The 19,259-nt window shown below is 37.0% G+C and overlaps 9 protein-coding genes and 1 non-coding gene across 10 annotated transcripts; 6 read left to right on the top strand and 4 right to left on the bottom strand.

Annotated features, from left to right (window-relative positions):
- Positions 1–120: 120 nt before the first annotated feature.
- DNF3 (aminophospholipid-translocating P4-type ATPase DNF3) lies at positions 121–5,091 on the top strand (the record flags this gene model as incomplete). Its single annotated transcript, XM_033912573.1, has 1 exon — positions 121–5,091. One exon carries the CDS (start codon positions 121–123, stop codon positions 5,089–5,091), a length of 4,971 nt encoding a protein of 1,656 aa, XP_033768464.1.
- Positions 5,092–5,689: 598 nt separating this feature from the next.
- On the bottom strand, positions 5,690–6,364 carry HLJ1 (type I HSP40 co-chaperone HLJ1; the record flags this gene model as incomplete). The annotated part of the gene is made up of 1 exon (XM_033912572.1): positions 5,690–6,364. The coding sequence occupies one exon, from the start codon at positions 6,362–6,364 to the stop codon at positions 5,690–5,692; it is 675 nt and encodes a 224-aa protein (XP_033768463.1).
- Positions 6,365–6,563: 199 nt separating this feature from the next.
- Positions 6,564–9,056, bottom strand: CVM1 (Cvm1p; the record flags this gene model as incomplete). The annotated part of the gene is made up of 1 exon (XM_033912571.1): positions 6,564–9,056. The coding sequence occupies one exon, from the start codon at positions 9,054–9,056 to the stop codon at positions 6,564–6,566; it is 2,493 nt and encodes an 830-aa protein (XP_033768462.1).
- A 207-nt stretch (positions 9,057–9,263) lies between these two features.
- ATG16 (Atg16p) lies at positions 9,264–9,647 on the top strand (the record flags this gene model as incomplete). Its single annotated transcript, XM_033912570.1, has 1 exon — positions 9,264–9,647. The coding sequence occupies one exon, from the start codon at positions 9,264–9,266 to the stop codon at positions 9,645–9,647; it is 384 nt and encodes a 127-aa protein (XP_033768461.1).
- A 2,675-nt stretch (positions 9,648–12,322) lies between these two features.
- Positions 12,323–12,395, top strand: SPAR_Mtrna16M. The gene has a single exon. It is a non-coding gene; the product is annotated as a tRNA-Met (tRNA).
- A 157-nt stretch (positions 12,396–12,552) lies between these two features.
- MRPS8 (mitochondrial 37S ribosomal protein uS8m) lies at positions 12,553–13,020 on the bottom strand (the record flags this gene model as incomplete). The annotated part of the gene is made up of 1 exon (XM_033912569.1): positions 12,553–13,020. The coding sequence occupies one exon, from the start codon at positions 13,018–13,020 to the stop codon at positions 12,553–12,555; it is 468 nt and encodes a 155-aa protein (XP_033768460.1).
- A 212-nt stretch (positions 13,021–13,232) lies between these two features.
- AIM36 (Aim36p) lies at positions 13,233–14,000 on the top strand (the record flags this gene model as incomplete). Its single annotated transcript, XM_033912568.1, has 1 exon — positions 13,233–14,000. One exon carries the CDS (start codon positions 13,233–13,235, stop codon positions 13,998–14,000), a length of 768 nt encoding a protein of 255 aa, XP_033768459.1.
- A 241-nt stretch (positions 14,001–14,241) lies between these two features.
- TPP1 (polynucleotide 3'-phosphatase) lies at positions 14,242–14,958 on the top strand (the record flags this gene model as incomplete). Its single annotated transcript, XM_033912567.1, has 1 exon — positions 14,242–14,958. One exon carries the CDS (start codon positions 14,242–14,244, stop codon positions 14,956–14,958), a length of 717 nt encoding a protein of 238 aa, XP_033768458.1.
- A 104-nt stretch (positions 14,959–15,062) lies between these two features.
- SPAR_M02700 (uncharacterized protein) lies at positions 15,063–16,679 on the bottom strand (the record flags this gene model as incomplete). The annotated part of the gene is made up of 1 exon (XM_033912566.1): positions 15,063–16,679. One exon carries the CDS (start codon positions 16,677–16,679, stop codon positions 15,063–15,065), a length of 1,617 nt encoding a protein of 538 aa, XP_033768457.1.
- A 394-nt stretch (positions 16,680–17,073) lies between these two features.
- Positions 17,074–19,245, top strand: RIM13 (Rim13p; the record flags this gene model as incomplete). The annotated part of the gene is made up of 1 exon (XM_033912565.1): positions 17,074–19,245. One exon carries the CDS (start codon positions 17,074–17,076, stop codon positions 19,243–19,245), a length of 2,172 nt encoding a protein of 723 aa, XP_033768456.1.
- Between the last annotated feature and the right edge of the window lie 14 nt (positions 19,246–19,259).

Here is a 19,259-nt window from a genome sequence, read left to right as displayed (position 1 = left end):
TTTTGTTATTTGCTACTTCTTTTATTTGTCCTTCATTGTTATATATACACAGCTCCCATATAGCACATAAACATCCCGATTGAAGTAGATAATTTAAGTCATTATTTAAAAAAAAATACCATGGGAATAGCGGATGGGCAAAGAAGGAGGTCATCATCACTACGAACGCAGATGTTCAATAAGCATTTATATGACAAGTATCGCGGAAAAACTGACGATGAGATAGAATTGGAAGATATAAATGAGAATAAAACGTTTTCTACTACCGATAATAACGATAAAGATGACAGAGAAGAGACAAGCGGCAATTATGCCGCTGAAGAAGATTATGAAGTGGAGGAATATGGTAATCCCGATGTATCATACGGAATTATTACTAAAATACTCGATACTATCCTAGACCGACGGAGGGCGTTCCATTCGAAGGACGGTAGGCATATCCCGATTATATTAGATCATAACGCAGTTGAATACAAACAAGCTGCCACTAAAAGGGATGGCCATTTGATAGACGAAAGATTTAACAGGTCTTACTGTGACAACCGAATAACTTCATCAAGATATACGTTCTATTCCTTTTTACCTAGACAGTTGTATGCGCAGTTTTCAAAGTTAGCCAATACTTATTTTTTCATTGTGGCTGTATTACAAATGATACCTGGATGGTCTACAACTGGTACTTATACCACTATTATCCCCTTATGTGTATTCATGGGTATATCCATGACAAGAGAGGCTTGGGACGATTTTAGAAGACATCGTCTAGATAAGGAAGAAAACAATAAACCAGTAGGTGTATTAGTTAAAGATGGGGTTCATGACCCACAAGAAGTTTATACACTACCAAGTAGTGTATTATCATCCACTGCATATCTAACTAAATCAGCTGTTGCTGAAAATGATCCACCCTCAAACGATGATCAAGATTCCACTCAGAGACACTTCTTAGACACGCATTTCAATAATTTTGAACTCCTCAAGAATAAATACAATGTTCATATTCATCAAAAGAAGTGGGAGAAACTTCGTGTTGGAGACTTCGTGCTTCTTACACAGGATGATTGGGTACCTGCAGATTTGCTTTTATTGACATGCGACGGCGAAAATAGCGAATGCTTCGTTGAAACGATGGCATTGGATGGTGAAACAAACTTGAAAAGTAAGCAACCTCATCCAGAATTGAATAAATTAACCAAAGCTGCATCAGGTCTGGCAAATATAAATGCCCAAGTCACTGTGGAAGATCCCAATATTGATCTATACAATTTTGAGGGTAATCTTGAGCTAAAAAACCATCGAAATGATACCATAATGAAATATCCACTAGGCCCTGATAATGTAATCTATCGTGGCAGTATTTTGAGAAATACTCAAAATGTTGTCGGCATGGTCATTTTCAGTGGTGAGGAAACAAAAATTAGAATGAATGCTTTGAAAAACCCAAGAACAAAGGCTCCTAAGCTACAAAGGAAGATAAATATGATTATTGTGTTTATGGTGTTTGTCGTTGCCACAATATCTTTATTTTCATATCTTGGGCATGTTTTGCACAAAAAAAAATATATCGACCGAAACCAAGCATGGTACCTATTTCAGGCAGACGCTGGCGTAGCACCGACAATAATGTCTTTTATCATCATGTATAACACTGTTATTCCCCTGTCCTTGTATGTTACGATGGAAATCATTAAGGTAGTTCAAAGTAAAATGATGGAATGGGACATTGACATGTACCACGCAGAAACAAACACGCCGTGCGAATCGAGGACAGCGACGATTTTAGAGGAATTAGGGCAAGTATCTTATATTTTTAGTGATAAAACGGGAACGCTAACGGATAATAAGATGATATTTCGAAAATTTTCTTTATGTGGATCGTCTTGGCTGCATAATGTAGATGTGAGTAATTCTGAGGATAACTCGGAAGACAACAGAGACAATGCAAACTACTTGAGATTACCACCAAAAGCACATAACGGCTCTAGTATTGATGTTGTTTCCATTGGGGATCAAAACGTTCTTGATCGGTTGGGACTTTCGAAGGCATCAGTTGAGAAGGAGCGCTGTCCATCTTTAGACGATTTTCCCGCGTCTAGGAATTCTATTGAATATAAAGGAAACTCATCAGCAATTTATACAGGTCGCCCCAGTATGCGGTCACTTTTTGGAAAAGACAATTCACATCTAAGTAAACAGGCTTCAGTTATTTCGCCCTCCGAGACATTTACGGATAATATTAAAAGTTCATTTGATTTGATTCAGTTTATTCAAAGATACCCAACCGCTCTGTTTTCTCAAAAGGCTAAATTTTTTCTTTTATCTTTAGCTCTCTGCCATAGCTGTCTTCCCAAAAAAACTCATAACGAAAGAATAGGAGAAGACTCCATAGAGTACCAGTCTTCATCCCCAGATGAATTAGCACTAGTAACCGCTGCCAGAGACCTCGGTTATATTGTGCTGAACAGAAATGCACAGATTTTGACAATTAAAACTTTTCCAGACGGCTTTGATGGTGAAGCAAGATTGGAAGATTATGAAATTCTGAACTATATTGACTTCAACTCTCAAAGAAAGAGAATGTCCGTTCTTGTACGTATGCCAAATCAACCAAATCAAGTTCTTTTAATTTGCAAAGGCGCTGATAACGTTATTATTGAACGTTTACATGATCGCGAATTGGCTGCAAAAAAAATGGCAGATATATGCACCAGTACCAAAGAACGTAAGGATGCAGAAGCAGAGTTGGTTCTTCAGCAAAGGAAGTCTCTAGAAAGAATGGTGGATGAAGAGGCTATGGCCAGGACCTCACTGAGAAATTCTCTGTCTGGTGTACCGAGAGCAAGTTTGTCATTGCAGGCAGTGAGAAAAAGTCTTTCAATGAAGAATAGTAGATCTCTCGATCCAGAAAAACAAATTGACTCCATTGATCAATTTCTAGAAACGGTTAAGAAATCTGATCAGGAGATTGGCAGCGTTGTAAATAAAAGCAGAAAGTCTCTCCATAAGCAACAAATCGAGAAATATGGGCCCCGAATTTCGATAGGTGAAACACGTTCTTCGAAGGACAATTTGGCAATGGGGTCAAGAAAAGAAGGGTTACAACATGATTACGATGCAGAGATTTTCGAGCACATAGGAAGTGATGAGTTAATTTTGAATGAAGAATATGTTATCGAAAGAACTTTACAGGCCATTGATGATTTTTCGACCGAAGGCTTAAGAACGCTCGTCTATGCTTACAAATGGGTCGATATCGGGCAGTATGAGAATTGGAATAAACGCTACCACCAAGCTAAAACATCTCTAACTGATAGAAAAATGAAAGTCGATGAGGTCGGTGCAGAAATCGAGGATGGTTTAAATCTTTTAGGGGTAACCGCAATCGAAGACAAGTTACAAGACGGCGTGTCAGAAGCTATTGAAAAGATCAGAAGAGCCGGTATAAAAATGTGGATGCTAACAGGGGATAAAAGGGAAACGGCTATAAATATAGGGTATTCGTGTATGTTAATCAAAGATTATTCTACAGTAGTCATTTTAACTACTGCTGATGAAAATATTATATCGAAGATGAATGCAGTCTCTCAAGAAGTTGATTCCGGAAACATTGCACATTGTGTTGTTGTAATTGACGGTGCCACGATGGCCATGTTTGAAGGAAATCCTACATACATGTCTGTATTTATTGAGCTTTGTACCAAAACAGACTCGGTAATATGTTGTCGTGCTTCTCCCTCACAAAAAGCCCTTATGGTTTCTAATATAAGAAATACTGATCCGAACTTAGTCACACTTGCAATAGGTGATGGTGCGAACGATATTGCCATGATACAGTCTGCCGATATAGGTGTTGGGATAGCTGGTAAAGAGGGTTTGCAAGCATCTAGAGTATCGGATTATTCTATTGGCCAGTTTCGATTCCTCTTGAAATTATTATTTGTTCATGGGCGCTATAACTATATTCGCACTTCCAAGTTTATGCTTTGCACGTTTTACAAAGAAATCACGTTTTACTTTACACAGTTAATATATCAAAGATATACAATGTTTTCAGGTTCCTCTCTATATGAACCATGGTCATTGTCCATGTTCAATACTCTATTTACATCATTGCCAGTTCTGTGTATTGGTATGTTTGAGAAAGACTTGAAACCAATGACTCTACTGACAGTCCCTGAATTATATTCGTATGGACGCCTTTCACAAGGATTTAATTGGCTAATATTCATGGAATGGGTTATTTTGGCGACTACGAATTCTCTAATTATTACGTTTTTAAATGTCGTAATGTGGGGTATGAGTTCTCTTTCTGATAACACTATGTATCCCCTAGGGCTCATCAATTTCACAGCTATTGTTGCTTTAATCAATGTTAAATCTCAATTTGTTGAAATGCACAACAGGAACTGGTTAGCTTTCACTTCTGTTGTTTTATCTTGTGGAGGCTGGCTAGTGTGGTGTTGTGCACTTCCTATTTTGAATAAAACTGACCAAATATATGATGTAGCATATGGATTTTACAATCAGTTTGGCAAAGACATTACATTCTGGTGTACTAGCTTGGTATTGGCCCTGTTACCTATCACTTTGGATATAGTTTACAAAACATTCAAAGTCATGATGTGGCCATCAGATTCTGATATTTTTGCTGAACTGGAACAAAAAAGTGACATCAGAAAGAAACTGGAACTAGGGGCTTATAGTGAAATGAGGCAAGGGTGGACCTGGGATAAAGATCCCAGTACTTTCGCACGTTACACAGATAAGGTTCTTTCAAGGTCAAGAACTAATTCACGGGCAAGCGCAAAAACTAATAACAGTAGCGCATACTCAATGGAAAATGGAAATATAGACCATGTGTCAAAAAAAAAAAATTTTCGAAACTCTTCTAAAAAGAGCTCTGAAAGATACGAAATATTGCCTAGTGGTAAGTTAATCAAGCGACCATCCTTGAAATCACAAAGTAGTAAAGAAAGTATTGGCGGCAATATAACCACTAAATTCACGAAGAAACTGAAGCTTCCATCAAGAAATGCGGAAGAGGAAGATGTAAATCAGATTATTCAGGCAAGACTAAAGGATCTGGAGTAATTCCCTTGGTCTTTTCAATTGAATTATCGAAAGCTCTTTTATATATACTTTTCATTGGCAATTAGTAGTGTGTGTATTCGTCATTTAATCTCAAAAAGACATACTTGTCTTATTGAGTTGAACAGTATATCAGCGTCCACTTAGCAGAAAAATAATTGGAATGGTTCGAGATGTACTTCCAAAAAAGCAAAGGCACAAAGTATGGAAAATCCTTAAAGATTCTAAATACTATCTATAAACTAACGATAACTATAAAAGTGGCTTAATTACTTTCAGTGTTTAAAAAAAAAAAAGGATAAGTATGGCGAAAATGCTATGATCAACTCAATTACTAGAAAATAAAGATGGTCATAAGTATACTACTGTGCGCCTTAATTTCCCTCATAGATTAAATTCTAGTACCATTATGTCTTACTGATAAACCGCAGAACAAAATAAAACATATTCAGTGAGCTTGAACGAATGACTGGAATGGGACAGTACTCATCTAGTATACAAATGGGGTTTTAATTTTGCTTGTTCCTGTCAGTTTTATTTATAGTACACCATTGACTAACGTTGGAAAATAATAAAAAAAATGACAGTAAAAAAATTGTGCTCAACCGAACAAATAATCTTTAATCATGGGAAGAACAATAAAGATGATGAAAAGAACAAGCATATTCTTTAATTGTGAGTTCACTGCATTTTCTTCTGCTTGCTGTTGCTGCTGTCTTGACCGGGGTTGTTGGCGCATGAATGGTGAGCCTCCCCGGTTATTTGTATAGACTCTGAAACCACCTGGACCTCCAAATGAAAAAGTGGAAGCAGAAGACCCAAAGGGTGAAGCACCGAATGGGCTGCCGCCTGCGTTGAATAAAAAGTCGAATATATCTTCCGGGGGTCCCGCTCTTTGACCACCAAAACGTGAATTGAAAAACATGTCTTCGAATCCGCCACCCATTGGAGATCCACCTGCACTTCCTTGGAACCCTGAAGCCGCACTTCTGGATGGCATTTGTCTATCGTCAGGGTCTCTACCTATCCTGTCATAAATACTGCGCTTTTCCTCACTACTTAGTACTTCAAATGCCCTGTTGATTACTTTAAAAGCTTCTCCCGCTTTAGGATGAGAGTTTTTGTCAGGATGTAATTTAATAGCTAGTTTTCTGTATGCCTTTTTGATTTCACTATCTGTGGCTTTCCTATCCACTTTCAAAATTTCGTAAAACTCATGCTTGTCCTTTGACAGTATTTCTAGCGCGATTTTTTCTTGATCCTCAGTGAAAGACATGTTCTTCCTATAATAGACCTCACAAGCTGTATTGCAGTGACAGCTTTAGTGCTACTATGGATGCTGGAAGTGAAGGTGTATGAAAAGAACTTCTGCCAGCTTCCTTTATGTTCTTCACGAATACTTTCCAGCCTACTCTGCGGGTTACCCACTATACAAATACCATAATATGTTACGCGGTTCGCTATATACGAATCTACTATGTACGTCGAACATCATTAATCAAGTTTTTGGGGTTGTCATACATGGCCAAAACGCTTAGTATATCACGTAGGTGTTTCAAACCCCTAGTTGGTGGAGACCAATCTTGATAAGTTCGCCAAATCTCTGTTAGTCTTCTCAAAGCTTCCACGTTGTCCCTCTGAAAGATGGGCCCAGAAGTAGTTGTAGTACTATCCAAGAAGCAGTTTAATGAGATGGAGAGCCTTAGCGCATATGGTATCCCTCGCTGCGGTAAATTTTTCAACTGAATCAATTTGGAAAACGAATCATGAACTTTCCACACTAAATCATATTGATTAACAGTGTTCAATATGCTCGTAGGAGTGTCGAGGTCGATGTTTAAACACAAATGTTTAGGGTTTAATGGGTTTTTCGTGAAAATTGTATTGTACAGAAAGCATTTATAGACTTTATCATCATCATAAATGTCTGAATATATTCTTACGAAATCCGAGGATTTTTCGCTCTGATACTGCACAAACTGTAAAAAATCCCTTACTGTAGAAATATCCTCTGGTAACAATGATGCCGATGACGAGGCGAGGCTTTCACCCTCTCTTTGGTCATGATTGAGTTGGTGAGCATTGATTTTCCATTTATTGTCCATTTCTTGAAGCCAAATTTTGGTGCTGCTCTGGTACTGTTTCCTAATATTTGGCGGCAAAGTGTAATCATTGAATGACCTTGAAATAAAAAACGGACTTAGCAAATTAATTATGGGAATGAACTGTTTATATCCTAAATTTTCCGTTATCATCAAAATATCCCATAAGGTTATTTCGAAAAGTCTGTTGGACGGAATCTTCAATCTTGATTCAAAATTAGGCGTTCTTACATGGACATCATTAATGCTGCTATTTGCTTCGTCACCGGTATCGAGGTTTAAATTATTAGCATTCTTTAAGTCGATACCCAGATACTTCCCATTGCACCATAAATTTCTCAAGATTTTTGGATGATTATAATCTATAGCAAGTTTTTCTGAAATTGTCATGAAATTATCATAAAGCTTGCCAAAGAATGTCAGCCGAAACGAATCCCAATTAAACAAGAGCCAATCCAATGCATCTTGAACTAGTTTAGATTCACTAGAATCTATCTTCCTGTAATTTTTGATTTTTGATAGTGTATCTTGTTGCTTTTTGTCAATACCTTGAAACAATTGTTTCTCTTTGATTTGTTGGCTCTTTGTCATGAAATCATTATTTGAATCATGATCATTATTGTCATTTTCGTTATTATTTGAATTGGAACCCAAGTTATTATAACTATTGCTAGTAAAATCAGTGCTATGGTCCCAGAATCGATAGCCTTGTAAACATGATTGAAAACTCAATACACTCACAGTAGTGTTTTCATCAAACTCTAGAACTTCATTATTTTGTACGATATATTTGGCTAACAGCAAGGTTAGAGGAACGCTGTGATAAACACCCACAAAAAAAATCGAGCCTACGTCTTTGAAAAGATGAGCCCAATGGTTCAGTAATTCTACGCATTCTTTGTACGTAGGTATCAAATCTTGACTATGCAGTGGACACTGGAACGATAGGGTCAAGACTCTCTCAGGTTGTTCTTGCGTTAGATTCTGTGACAGCTTTCTAGAAAGATAGTATGCCGACCTTTGTGACTCTAATGAGCGCTGTTCATACTTTTCCGGTAAATCTCCGACGACAGAAATTATTATAATTCTCTTGTCCTTCAGTAATGCAGTTCTTCTTTGTCTTAGATAGAGATGTGGTTCATTCGGGAAATTATAATAGTTTTTGATAGTATTCAATACCTTAGTTCTAAGTGGTTGGACGTGCAAAAAATTCAAAGGATTATCCGATGGTAAGATCAAAGAATCATTAATAAATACATTATACCCAGGGTTACCTCCCTCACCAGGATACTTATTTAATGGTAACGGGCACTTGGCGGATCCCGTGCCAGACACACTGACTATTCCTGGGGTATCTATCGAATCAATTATGTTTGACGAGGTTAATGTATTCGGGATTGCTTCGTACCAACACCATGATTTCGATTTTTTCGAAATTATATCCTTAGCCTCATTTTCCAAAAAGTTGATTTGTTCAGTATTCAGTTGAGAATACCGGGTATTATCATCAACAACAATCGGTACACTCCTATATCTGGAAGTTGCAAAAGAAGCGATTTTGGACCATATCCCCTTATTGTCATTATTTGAGTTCACACCATCTTGAAATCTTGTTGTCGAATTACTCCTTTCAGATCCAGTTGATTGCTCTGCAATTCTTCCTGTGTCTACATGATCGTCAGCGGTAGAATTCCACCAAGGTTTCCATCTGTTTTGTTGCCGTGGTTGCTGGGGTTGAACTTCTTGCTGTTCCTCTCGTGGTTGCTCTTGCTCTTGCTCTTGCTCTTGCTCTTGTTCTTGCTCTTGTTCTTGCTCTTGTGTTTGATGCTGCTGCTGTTGCTTTTGCTTCTGTTGCTCAACATCCATTATAATAGCACCTTTTTTGTTATGCTAAATTGCTAACAAAGCTCACTCGCTTTTTCTTATAGTGTTAGTAACTGACCTCTATTAAGCGTTGACTTTGTTATTTGTTAATGCGTATCTGAGATTAAGGGCGCATATTCGCTGGGCAACTTTGCTATAACAGAAAGAAAGAAAGCGAAGGACGAAAGAGGGAGTCTGCAAACAGATACTATGGAGGAATTGTTAATTCGTAGACTAACAGATCGAAACAACAAGGAGGCCCATTTGAATGAGTTATTCCAAGATAATAGTGGTGCGATTGGTGGTAACATTGTCAATCATGACGATGCTTTATTGAATACACTAACAATACTACAACAAGAACTGAAAAGTAAAGAGCAAGAAATACGGAGATTGAAAGAAGTTATTGCTTTGAAGAATAAGAATGCGGAAAGGTTGAATGACGAGCTGATCAGCGGAACCATTGAGAATAATATTTTACAACAAAAACTCTCAGATCTGAAAAAAGAGCATTCCAAGCTAGTTGCTAGATGGCTAAAAAAGACAGAGAAAGAGACAGAAGTTATGAACAGCGAAATAGATGGGGGAAGATAATATATCTGTTTTCAACATGTTACAAATTCATATAAAAGAGAAATAAAACTAATTTGGTGCACACAAATACAACAGAATACTAGATCCCAAAATTTTCGCAATAGGGTGTTAAAAATACGTTAAACACACTCTAGAGAGTATGCCTATAAAATGATCGAACACCTGTGGTGTCTATATCTGCTAATGTTAAGGGACAGCTGTTTGAAACTCTTTTTGAGATTGTTTGTGCGAAAAGAGGCAGATTTTTTTACGAGTATGCTTTCTGAGAGGAGATTGATTATTAATTACTGGGTGCATAGAGAAAAGTTCAAATAAGGCATTACCCACATCGGCTTTGGAATCCTAACAGGTAAATTGAGCTTTATAGTTCTCTAATGGTGAAGTTCGTTGTTTGTGTGACCTACAATCCTAAAACTCCCGCAGTTTTTTTCTTATTCATGTTTATCTCCACTTCGGAGTTCCGCAACTTCTATTATGTGCAAGTTGAAATGCTCGCTGCCGTCCTCACGGTAGTAATTTTCTTTTCCCTGTTATAGGACTAGCGTTGTGGCTCTGGAAGGGAGAAAATCTTCCTTTCTGTTGAAAAATTAATAATATCAACATATTATGTAGCAGGAATAGGAAAATGGGGTTTTTCGTTTCGGAAATTTATCATTGGAGAGATGTATATCCTCATTGCTAGTTATTTAATCAACACATGGTGTCAGTTCATTCCGATTATGATTTTCTTAATTGGGTTGGTATAATGGCTTGAATGGGAATCATTGATGGATAAGAATTAAGGGAAATGTTCATTCTCCTAGTACATGCTTCTAGTAACTAATCGTTTGAGTTTCACAAGTCCATGCAATATCTTTAGAAAGGGTGCCGTAGTATAGTAGTAATCCTTATGAAATTATGGATGTAACTTGTAGCTGAACCTCTCGCTGACATGTGCAAATCTGATTTTTTTTTTCATTTTAAAATCAATTAAAAATTGTTCATATATTCTTAGTGCAATATGCCAAAACTATTATCCATGCTCTGAGGCCATCATTATGTATGAGTTTGACGGATGGCTTAAATTTTGTGATCGATGCATCAAAATTCAAACTATTGGCGAATTCAGTGATAGTTGAAGTGCAAGGACTGGCACTTAAATAGAACAGTTAGTGGCAACTTACAAAACAAAGACGGAACGGTTTCATTGTATTTTAATGTTATTGGTTCTCTCTCCCAGTTTTATAAAATCCATGAGAAAAACCCTCAAGCAAATCTATAGACAGTCAGTATTATCGTCCTTATCAAGAATAAATTACCCCCAATTGTCAGGCAATTCACCCATATCTCAATTACATATTTATTGTGAAAAGCTTGAGGTTTAGCGTAGGATCCTCATATAAAAAATCCAACTGCTGATGAACTGTTGATAATTAGTAATTAGCATTAATGAAGAGTAGATGTGGATCTTTTATACTATATAAGAGGGGTATATAAAGTGCATGCCGATTGGTTCGTCTTAGGGATGACCAATACAATAATAGGTTAAGTAGTTACAATATGTTTAATCTGACGGCTCGTATTACTCATATATAACTACCACCCCAATGCTCAATTAATAGATCTTTAACTCGACTGTAGTCCTGTCTGAATTGCTTGTATAATATCTCCTATTCCACGATTAGTTAAATAATCACACGTGAACGTATACTAGATGTACATTAAAATACGATGCAAATATTCCGGTTGTCACTATATTAACACAAGTTGGCATTAATGACCACCTGTTCCAACAAAACTCTTACTTTTAGCTGATTGCTGGACTGCTGGCAAGGTTTAATTTCTCTCAAACATTATGTTATCTAACAACGGAAGCTCTTTGGATGATTGTTGGGATCCATTGTTGTTAAGGGCTATAATATTAGGTATACAAGATATATTATAAGTTCTCTTCGAGGATATAAGAATCCACAAAAGGGAATCGACAGTTCTACATAGTGTTACTTACTTTATCTTCTTTCATTTTATATGTTGTCGTTCACTATCCTATTACATTATCAATGCTTGCATTTCAGCTTCCATTAGAATGGATGACTGTTTCTCAATCTTCATGTCGTCCTCTTACACCGCATGTGATAATATAATAGTAACATGAGTGCTACTAAATAGATGATATTAGAATTTCATTCCAACACATAGAATGCTCTTATTTATATATTTTAGTTGTTATTACTACTTGAACTATTGGAAAGAAATTCTAAATTCATATATTGACTGGTATTCATGTTACTAGTATGTTATCACATGCGGTGTAAGAAGATGACATGAAGATTGAGAAACAGTCATCCATTCTAATGGAAGCTGAAATGCAAGCATTGATAATGTAATAGGATAGTGAACGACAACATATAAAATGAAAGAAGATAAAGTAAGTAACACTATGTAGAACTGTCGATTCCCTTTTGTGGATTCCAATATTCCCGAGGATAACTTATAATATATTCTGTATACCTAATATTATAGCCTTTAGTAACAATGGAATCCCAACAATTATCTAATTATTCACCCAATTCTCACTATGAAACAGCAATGCAAATCGGATACGTGGGAATAGAACAACAAGTTAAGTTTAGATCCGAGATTATTTTAAATTTTGATAAAGTATATTTGCTTTAAGTCAGTTCTCATAACAAATAGCTTCAGTAGCTCAGTAGGAAGAGCGTCAGTCTCATAATCTGAAGGTCGAGAGTTCGAACCTCCCCTGGAGCACTTTTTTAATTTTTTAATTTTGTTTGTAAAGGTATTGATTGACGTTATTATAATGGCTATTATTATCACCATTGCCTCCTCTTTATAATATTATTATTTACATGGTCCGTACATTTTTAATTACACGTATAAATACGGTTATATGCGTTCGTTTTGTTCATTTTACTCTGCATAGTACTTCTCCGTCCAACTTCTTGGATATGGCTTCGTTAATGTCCATAATACTGTTCTGAGCTCGAACAAGAATCAATTCCCCTGGTTGTAAAGGTTTGATGTTTCTAATAGTTACGCCAGAGCATAGTTTTTTCATTTCTTCCATTGGTAAGTGTATTCTTGAATTTGGTTTGGAAATTAACCTGCAGCTGCTGAGCACAGGTTTGTTGTCTCTGTACTTCAATCCCACCCAAAGCCTTCTAGTAGAGATATTGTCAGGTGTTACTTCAACAAAATCCTTGTCTGGTCCCATCGTCGACCCCTTCTGTAAAGACGATAAGAACCCCTGTTGGTACAGGTTGTACGCAAACTGTAGCTGCAACTTTGTATATGGAATTGATGTTAAGGCCACTCTAACTTTCGAGCAGTTCTGTAAATGAGCACACGTATTCGCAAGCTTGACCAACGACATCTTGGATGATTAGTTTAGATGGAGAAAAAAAAGCTTGTAATCCCTCTCTTGCCTCTGGATCTCTTTTGTTTTTCCGTTCTTTCTCTTCAGTTTGTCGATTCAATTTCAAAAAGCGGTTGTGAGGACTGCCGATAAAGCTAAAATGAATTCCAATATAAAGAGCGATACATAACCGGCCTACATAAACAGACTACCTACGTTCAGCACAAAACATGTTGAGAACACTGAGAAGAAGCGTTCTAGCAGGCAGCCGACGTAGTTTTAATGTGTACAGTGGGCTGCCCCAAAAGCAATTACTCTTATTTTCACCATCGCTTCTGAGAGCACGATATTCGTCTACTAGTGGTTCAACTAAAACGTCTAACAAACCAGCTAAAATAGATGCTCCAGGATTTAAGAAAATTTTCCTTGTTGCTATCATCGGTACACTGATATTTGTCAAGACAGTGCAATCTTTAGACAAAAACAAACCGAAGACAACATTGTCAGAAGAAGAATTCGAAAATGTGGTTAAAGGGTTGAAAAGACGTGTGGCTATATTCCCACAAGGTAAAGTTGATATTAAGTTTTCTTTATCACCCAGTATTGAAGAAACTAGAAAGATCTTGCAGAAATCACAAGGTGACGATATAAGCGAACTGCGGTTTGTCGATCCAGCCAAAGTTATCGATTACTACAGAACATCAAAAGATGATAGATATGAAGCTTTATTAAATGATTATTACAAGAAATACGGGCCTGATACGTACATTTACAATCTGCCAACGGGTATGTTGGTCATGCTTCTAGGTAGGTATTTTAAAGAGAACTTCAAGTCCGGTGACAAGCTAGTAGTTGTCAACTTCCCTCATTCGATTAGCGACGCAACGAAATTTGAAAATGAGGTTTCTATAGTGTCTAAAATCTTGGTTCCAAGAAAATTGAGTGGCTCGGACATCTGTAAATATTATGAAACTGTAGGCAAGGCAGACATCATCTGAGAATTTTTATGCTTCCTTTTCCCCTGTTAATAGTTTATATATGTATATTTGGAATATGTGTCTTGAATATTGCTTATCTGTTACATAACATTCTCATTTTTTTCCCTTCATTCCTGTGAATGAACGCTTTGAGTTCCTTTCGTTTCCTCTCGTCTGCCTACGACTTTTAATCGATTTTAATCTGTAAAAACATCCTAATATCAAAATAGATGAAATAGAAACTGAATCGAAAAAAGAGCCTATGTCCCACAAATCAACAATTTTGCCATTTCTGATTAAGTTTACGCCCAAGTTTCCACAATCGATTGATTACGACGAACATGGCCTAAATGTTTATGCCTTTGATCTGGATCACACAATAATCAAACCAAAATCCCCAAATATAAAATTTAGTAGAAGCGCAACTGATTGGCAGTTCATGAATTTTAACTCCAATAAATCTACCTTAGATTACCTATTTAATATCACTAATAATGATCCCACTGCTATCATAGTCATTTTTTCAAACCAAGGTGGTGTCATCACCGTCCCCAGAACTTCCAAAAGTTGCACCAAATACACCAATAAGATTTTGCTCTTTTTGAAGGCAATCAAAAATGACGAGAGAGGAGAAACATTATCACCAAGATTGTGGCTATATGCAGCACCTAAAAGGCCGAAAACTTTCGCAACAAATAATTGTAAGATCACATTCCCAGGCTCAGGTGAAAGTTATAATAATGATCCTAACATATTTGAAAAAGTTCGAAAACCAATGACAGGAATGGCAGAATTCTTCAAAAGAGATATAGAAGATTCATATAGAATTTCAGAATCAATACCTCCTATCAAGTTGAATTGGGTATATTATTGTGGTGACGCTGCTGGGAGAAAAAACGACTTTAGTGATTCTGATATAAAGTTTGCTGAGAACTTACGGGTTGAATTCAAGCACCCTGAGGAAATATTTAAAGGATAATTTGTTGGGAAGTTGAATATATATCAGTATATAGTAATGTGTCTTATGAATGTTTATTTATGGTGGAAAAAGGAAATTTGAAAGCAATGTCATGATAATATTATCTATGGTGAATTAGCAGTTGCTCTTCTTCGATAGCATGTACATCCAATTATCACCAAAACGAATAAAAGAGTAAAAGCGGCGCAATATTTCGTAACCGTAAAAGTATAGCTGTAACAAAGCACTCCCTTTTCGCAGTTCTCATCATCGCCCGCTGTATTTGCTTTGAAATCTCTACCTAATATATCGGTAAAAACACTGACTGAAAATAGACCACCGGTTGTTAAAACACCCCACAACGTACTATACCCATTTGTGCCAAATCTGTCCGCTACTATTGAGGGAAAAGTACCGAATAGAACGCCGAAAGAATAACCGAAGACTGCTGAACATACAGAAATATTCTTGAATATCTTGGAAGCTCTTAAAGAATGATCTTCAATGCTGCTGAAGTCATTGGATATTTTATTCGACGCAAAAAATACTAAGAGAGACGCTATCACAATATTCCATAGCCTTTGAGCTTTGAATTTCTTGACCAAAAAATCGGATATAGGGCCAGATGATAATCTACCGCAAAATGAAAGAAGAGACAGAAGAGTTACTTGCAATGATTGAATCCTTTCCGCATTAATTGGTAGTTGATTCAAAGGTGGAGAAGAAACCTGAGCTTGTATCATAAATCCCACAGAATATATGTACATTAAGCCGACGCCTTGTAGCAGACCCAATATTATGTAGTAACCAATAAATGTTGAAGATTTTAAGCTTTGGAGTACATGTGATCTCATACTTTTCTGTGCGCTATTTTCATCCATTGTACATTTAATGGTGCTCTCACCTTCGACATCGTACTTAGTGCGTGGGGAGGAAGGCGATAACAATGGTCGGTTTGACAACTGTCTATCCTCAAGTCCAAAAAATTCTGAGGTTTCTTGAAAATTGTCTGACAGTGCAAAATTTTCATAGGTGGCAGGTGGCGATGAACACACGGGTGAACCTATATAGTCATTACTGTTATCATATAACGGTACTATATTATCGTCTGTTTCGCTGCTCTTTTGAAGCTCCCATTCCTTAATGCTAGCGTCATCCCCTTCTCTATTAGAAACTATATCTAGTGAGAAATAGCCTACCAAAATCATACTACCACACGTAGCCATCAAGAAAATGAACACGTGCTCGATGTCTTCACCAAAAAGCTTCGAACAAAGGTATGAGAACACCATGCCTGACAAGCCGTACAGTGACACAGGAAATGCCCCAGCAGTACCCCTATGTTGAGGGAAGTTTGTATTTGCGCATTTCACAGAAGCATAAAACCCTGAGACAGAACCATATCCAATCAATATTAGGCTTAACGATATGAGGAAAGTGCTAGACCATTCGTGCCTATAGCACAAATTTAAAATCAAATACGCGATGAAAACACATATGGATCCAATTAGACAGGACAGTTTAGGGCTTCGATCGACAACTATTCCTGCCAAAATTCCCATCAATGAGCTTCCTATTGTCAGAGAGAACGATAACTTACTTGAAGCAGAAACTGGTATGCGGCACTTGCTCAGTAGCTGAGGAGCATAGAATGAGAAAAGATAAGGTGTTCCAGCGCCAAGGGCAACCACGTTACCTCCAACGAAACTTTTAAGGTAGCCAAAGTGATTTGTGCTATCCATTCTACTATTTGGCGTTTCTTTTCTATGGCACTTATTGAAACAATAGTTGTTGTTATCGAGTATCTTTGAATCGCGCAGAATTTATTTACCTTATCTCCAGATCTTCTATATCGACCAAATGTAAATATAATTCCGAAAAGAAATAGCTAAACAACGTAAATTTTGTAACGGGTGGCTTTTCATGGCTTAGGTTGTGTTCTAAAGTTATTAATAATTCATATGTACTTCTTCTTTATTGTATTCTTGCGGATATCTATGCCTTTTTGTTTTATAATACTACAGCTAAATGTTCTTCTAGCGGGCATAAACGGACTACAACAATGAACGCTAGACAATTTAATAAACGGTTTCTTAATCAATTCAAACTGGAGGCAAACGCTTCATGATATTAATAATGAACGATTGGCATGAGTTCAATTCCGCGGTAAAGTCTATGTATTGTAATGCAGAAGGTGACTCAAGCAGTGTAATTAATAGATTGGTTGACTTAGCAATGAAAAGTGACGACCCCACTTTTATCAGGGCCGTTTTAGTTTTGAAAGAAAATGTGCCGAAAATAGATAAACAATCAAGATTTTTATGGCTTACTTCAACTATCAATTCGATGTTTTATCCCCCTATACCTATTTTTGAGGCTTCACCACTATCTTGGAATAATACCGAATACTGCGCACCTGGCAGTGAAGAATTACAAAGGCGTTATCCAGGAAAGGCTAAGTTACAGAATGAGGAGGGGTATTCAGGCGGAATAGAACAATGCCAAGATGTATCAGATTGCTCACTAGTGGCTTCTCTGATTAATCTCAGGGCTAAGAATTTAAATCTCCCTCCAATCAAACAGATATCACCAACTAAATATCACGTCAATTTATGTTTTAATGGAAGCAACAAGAGGCTAGTAACAGTAGATATTTCCCAGATTCCAACTTCGGTGGATGGCGAACAGCTTTCATTAAAAAGTATGGATATTTCGGATAAGATTCGTGAGCTTGCACTACTGCTTGTTTCTCAGGGAACATATTCAACGGATGGCTCCAATATTAGTATAGATACTTACTACCTAAGTGGCTTCTTACCAGAGATAACGCAAGTAGACAGCTATCCCTTTGAAAAACTGTGGAAGTTCCACAACTCTAATCTATGTTTGATGGGCGTTGGTACTGGAGATCGTTCCAATGACTTGATAAAGCCCCTGGTTGCGAACCATGATTACTCTGTAATTCATATCAGTTACGAATCTAGGCTAGTCAAATTGCGAGACCCGAGGAACTCAGCATTAAATGTTGAAATTAGTTATGAACAGTATTTAGACAACTTCAAACAACTTTACCTTAACTGGAATCAGGAAAAGTTATTCAAACACTCTCAGGTACTCCACTTCCGGTACGACACTGCACGCTACAATAAATTTTCCATAATTGCAGATAAACCATTATTTTACCTGGTAAATAATTCTAAAGTGACAGAAACAGTATGGCTATTGCTGGAATCGCATTTGCGAAATGAAGATAGGAAAAAAAGCCAGTCTATTTCTTTTTTGAATGAGGCCCCCGAATGCATAGTTTACCCAATTGAACCGCCAGTAAATTATGGCGGTAATCGTATTGGACTACAGCTGGTAAAGTTGAGGTTAGATCCTGAGGCTGAAATTTTATTGTATTGCCATTCAACAATAAACAACAATTTCAGTATTCATTCTTTTTCAGTTGTGAAGGAAATATGTTTTCAAAGACTGAAAGATATAAATAGCCTTTCTGCCAAAGTGCTTTTCGCTTTTACTCACAAAACAGATGGAAAAACTTCATTTGATACTTACAATTTTTTTCAAAATCCGACTTTTGAATTGGAAGTTCACTCCGAAGAAGATTATCAAATTCTTATGGATGCTACATGTATCTCAACCAGCTCACATGATTTGATTAACATTCAAGTATATCACTTTAACGATTATGAACTGGCACAGCCAATAATGTTTGATAACCACTATCAGCCTGGACAGAGTCTTAAACAAGACGTACCCATATTAACCAATATCAAATATATTATTGTGTGTTCTACTTACGACCCTCCAGCTTCATCGGAATTTGAATTGGTAACCTCAATACGTTTATCCTCTTCATGGAGGTTAATATCTGGGATAAATTTACGAAGTGTGAACATGATATACGGTGCTTATCCGTATCATTGTCACAACAGGTTTCGTTGGAAGAAAACTTCTAATAAAATTAAAATTCTGATGGCTTTGCCCACCAAAAAGTATTCGACGAACAGACTTTTTATACGTGTGGTGCCGGTGGAATCATCAGCACGATTAAGAATGCGATGTAATATTTTCGAGCCTGAATCATCTCTCTGTATTTATGAGTGTCAAGAATACAGAACCTGTCCATCCGGGGGGATCGTTATACCGGATCTGGAAATTTCTCGTATTAGCACTGTCGTATTGATGGTAGAAAAAAGTGTGCCTATTTCCGGTAGTTTACCTACGGAAGTGCATTTAGACGAATTGGAGTTGTTTGTTGGGTCCAGTCAAAAGATCAGAATTGAAAATACTCCGATGGTGTGATACCGAATTAAACG

This window comes from Saccharomyces paradoxus, chromosome XIII (assembly GCF_002079055.1).
Source record: "Saccharomyces paradoxus chromosome XIII, complete sequence".
NCBI classification, from domain to species: Eukaryota; Fungi; Ascomycota; class Saccharomycetes; order Saccharomycetales; family Saccharomycetaceae; genus Saccharomyces; species Saccharomyces paradoxus.
This window is presented reverse-complemented; position numbering and strand designations above follow the sequence as displayed.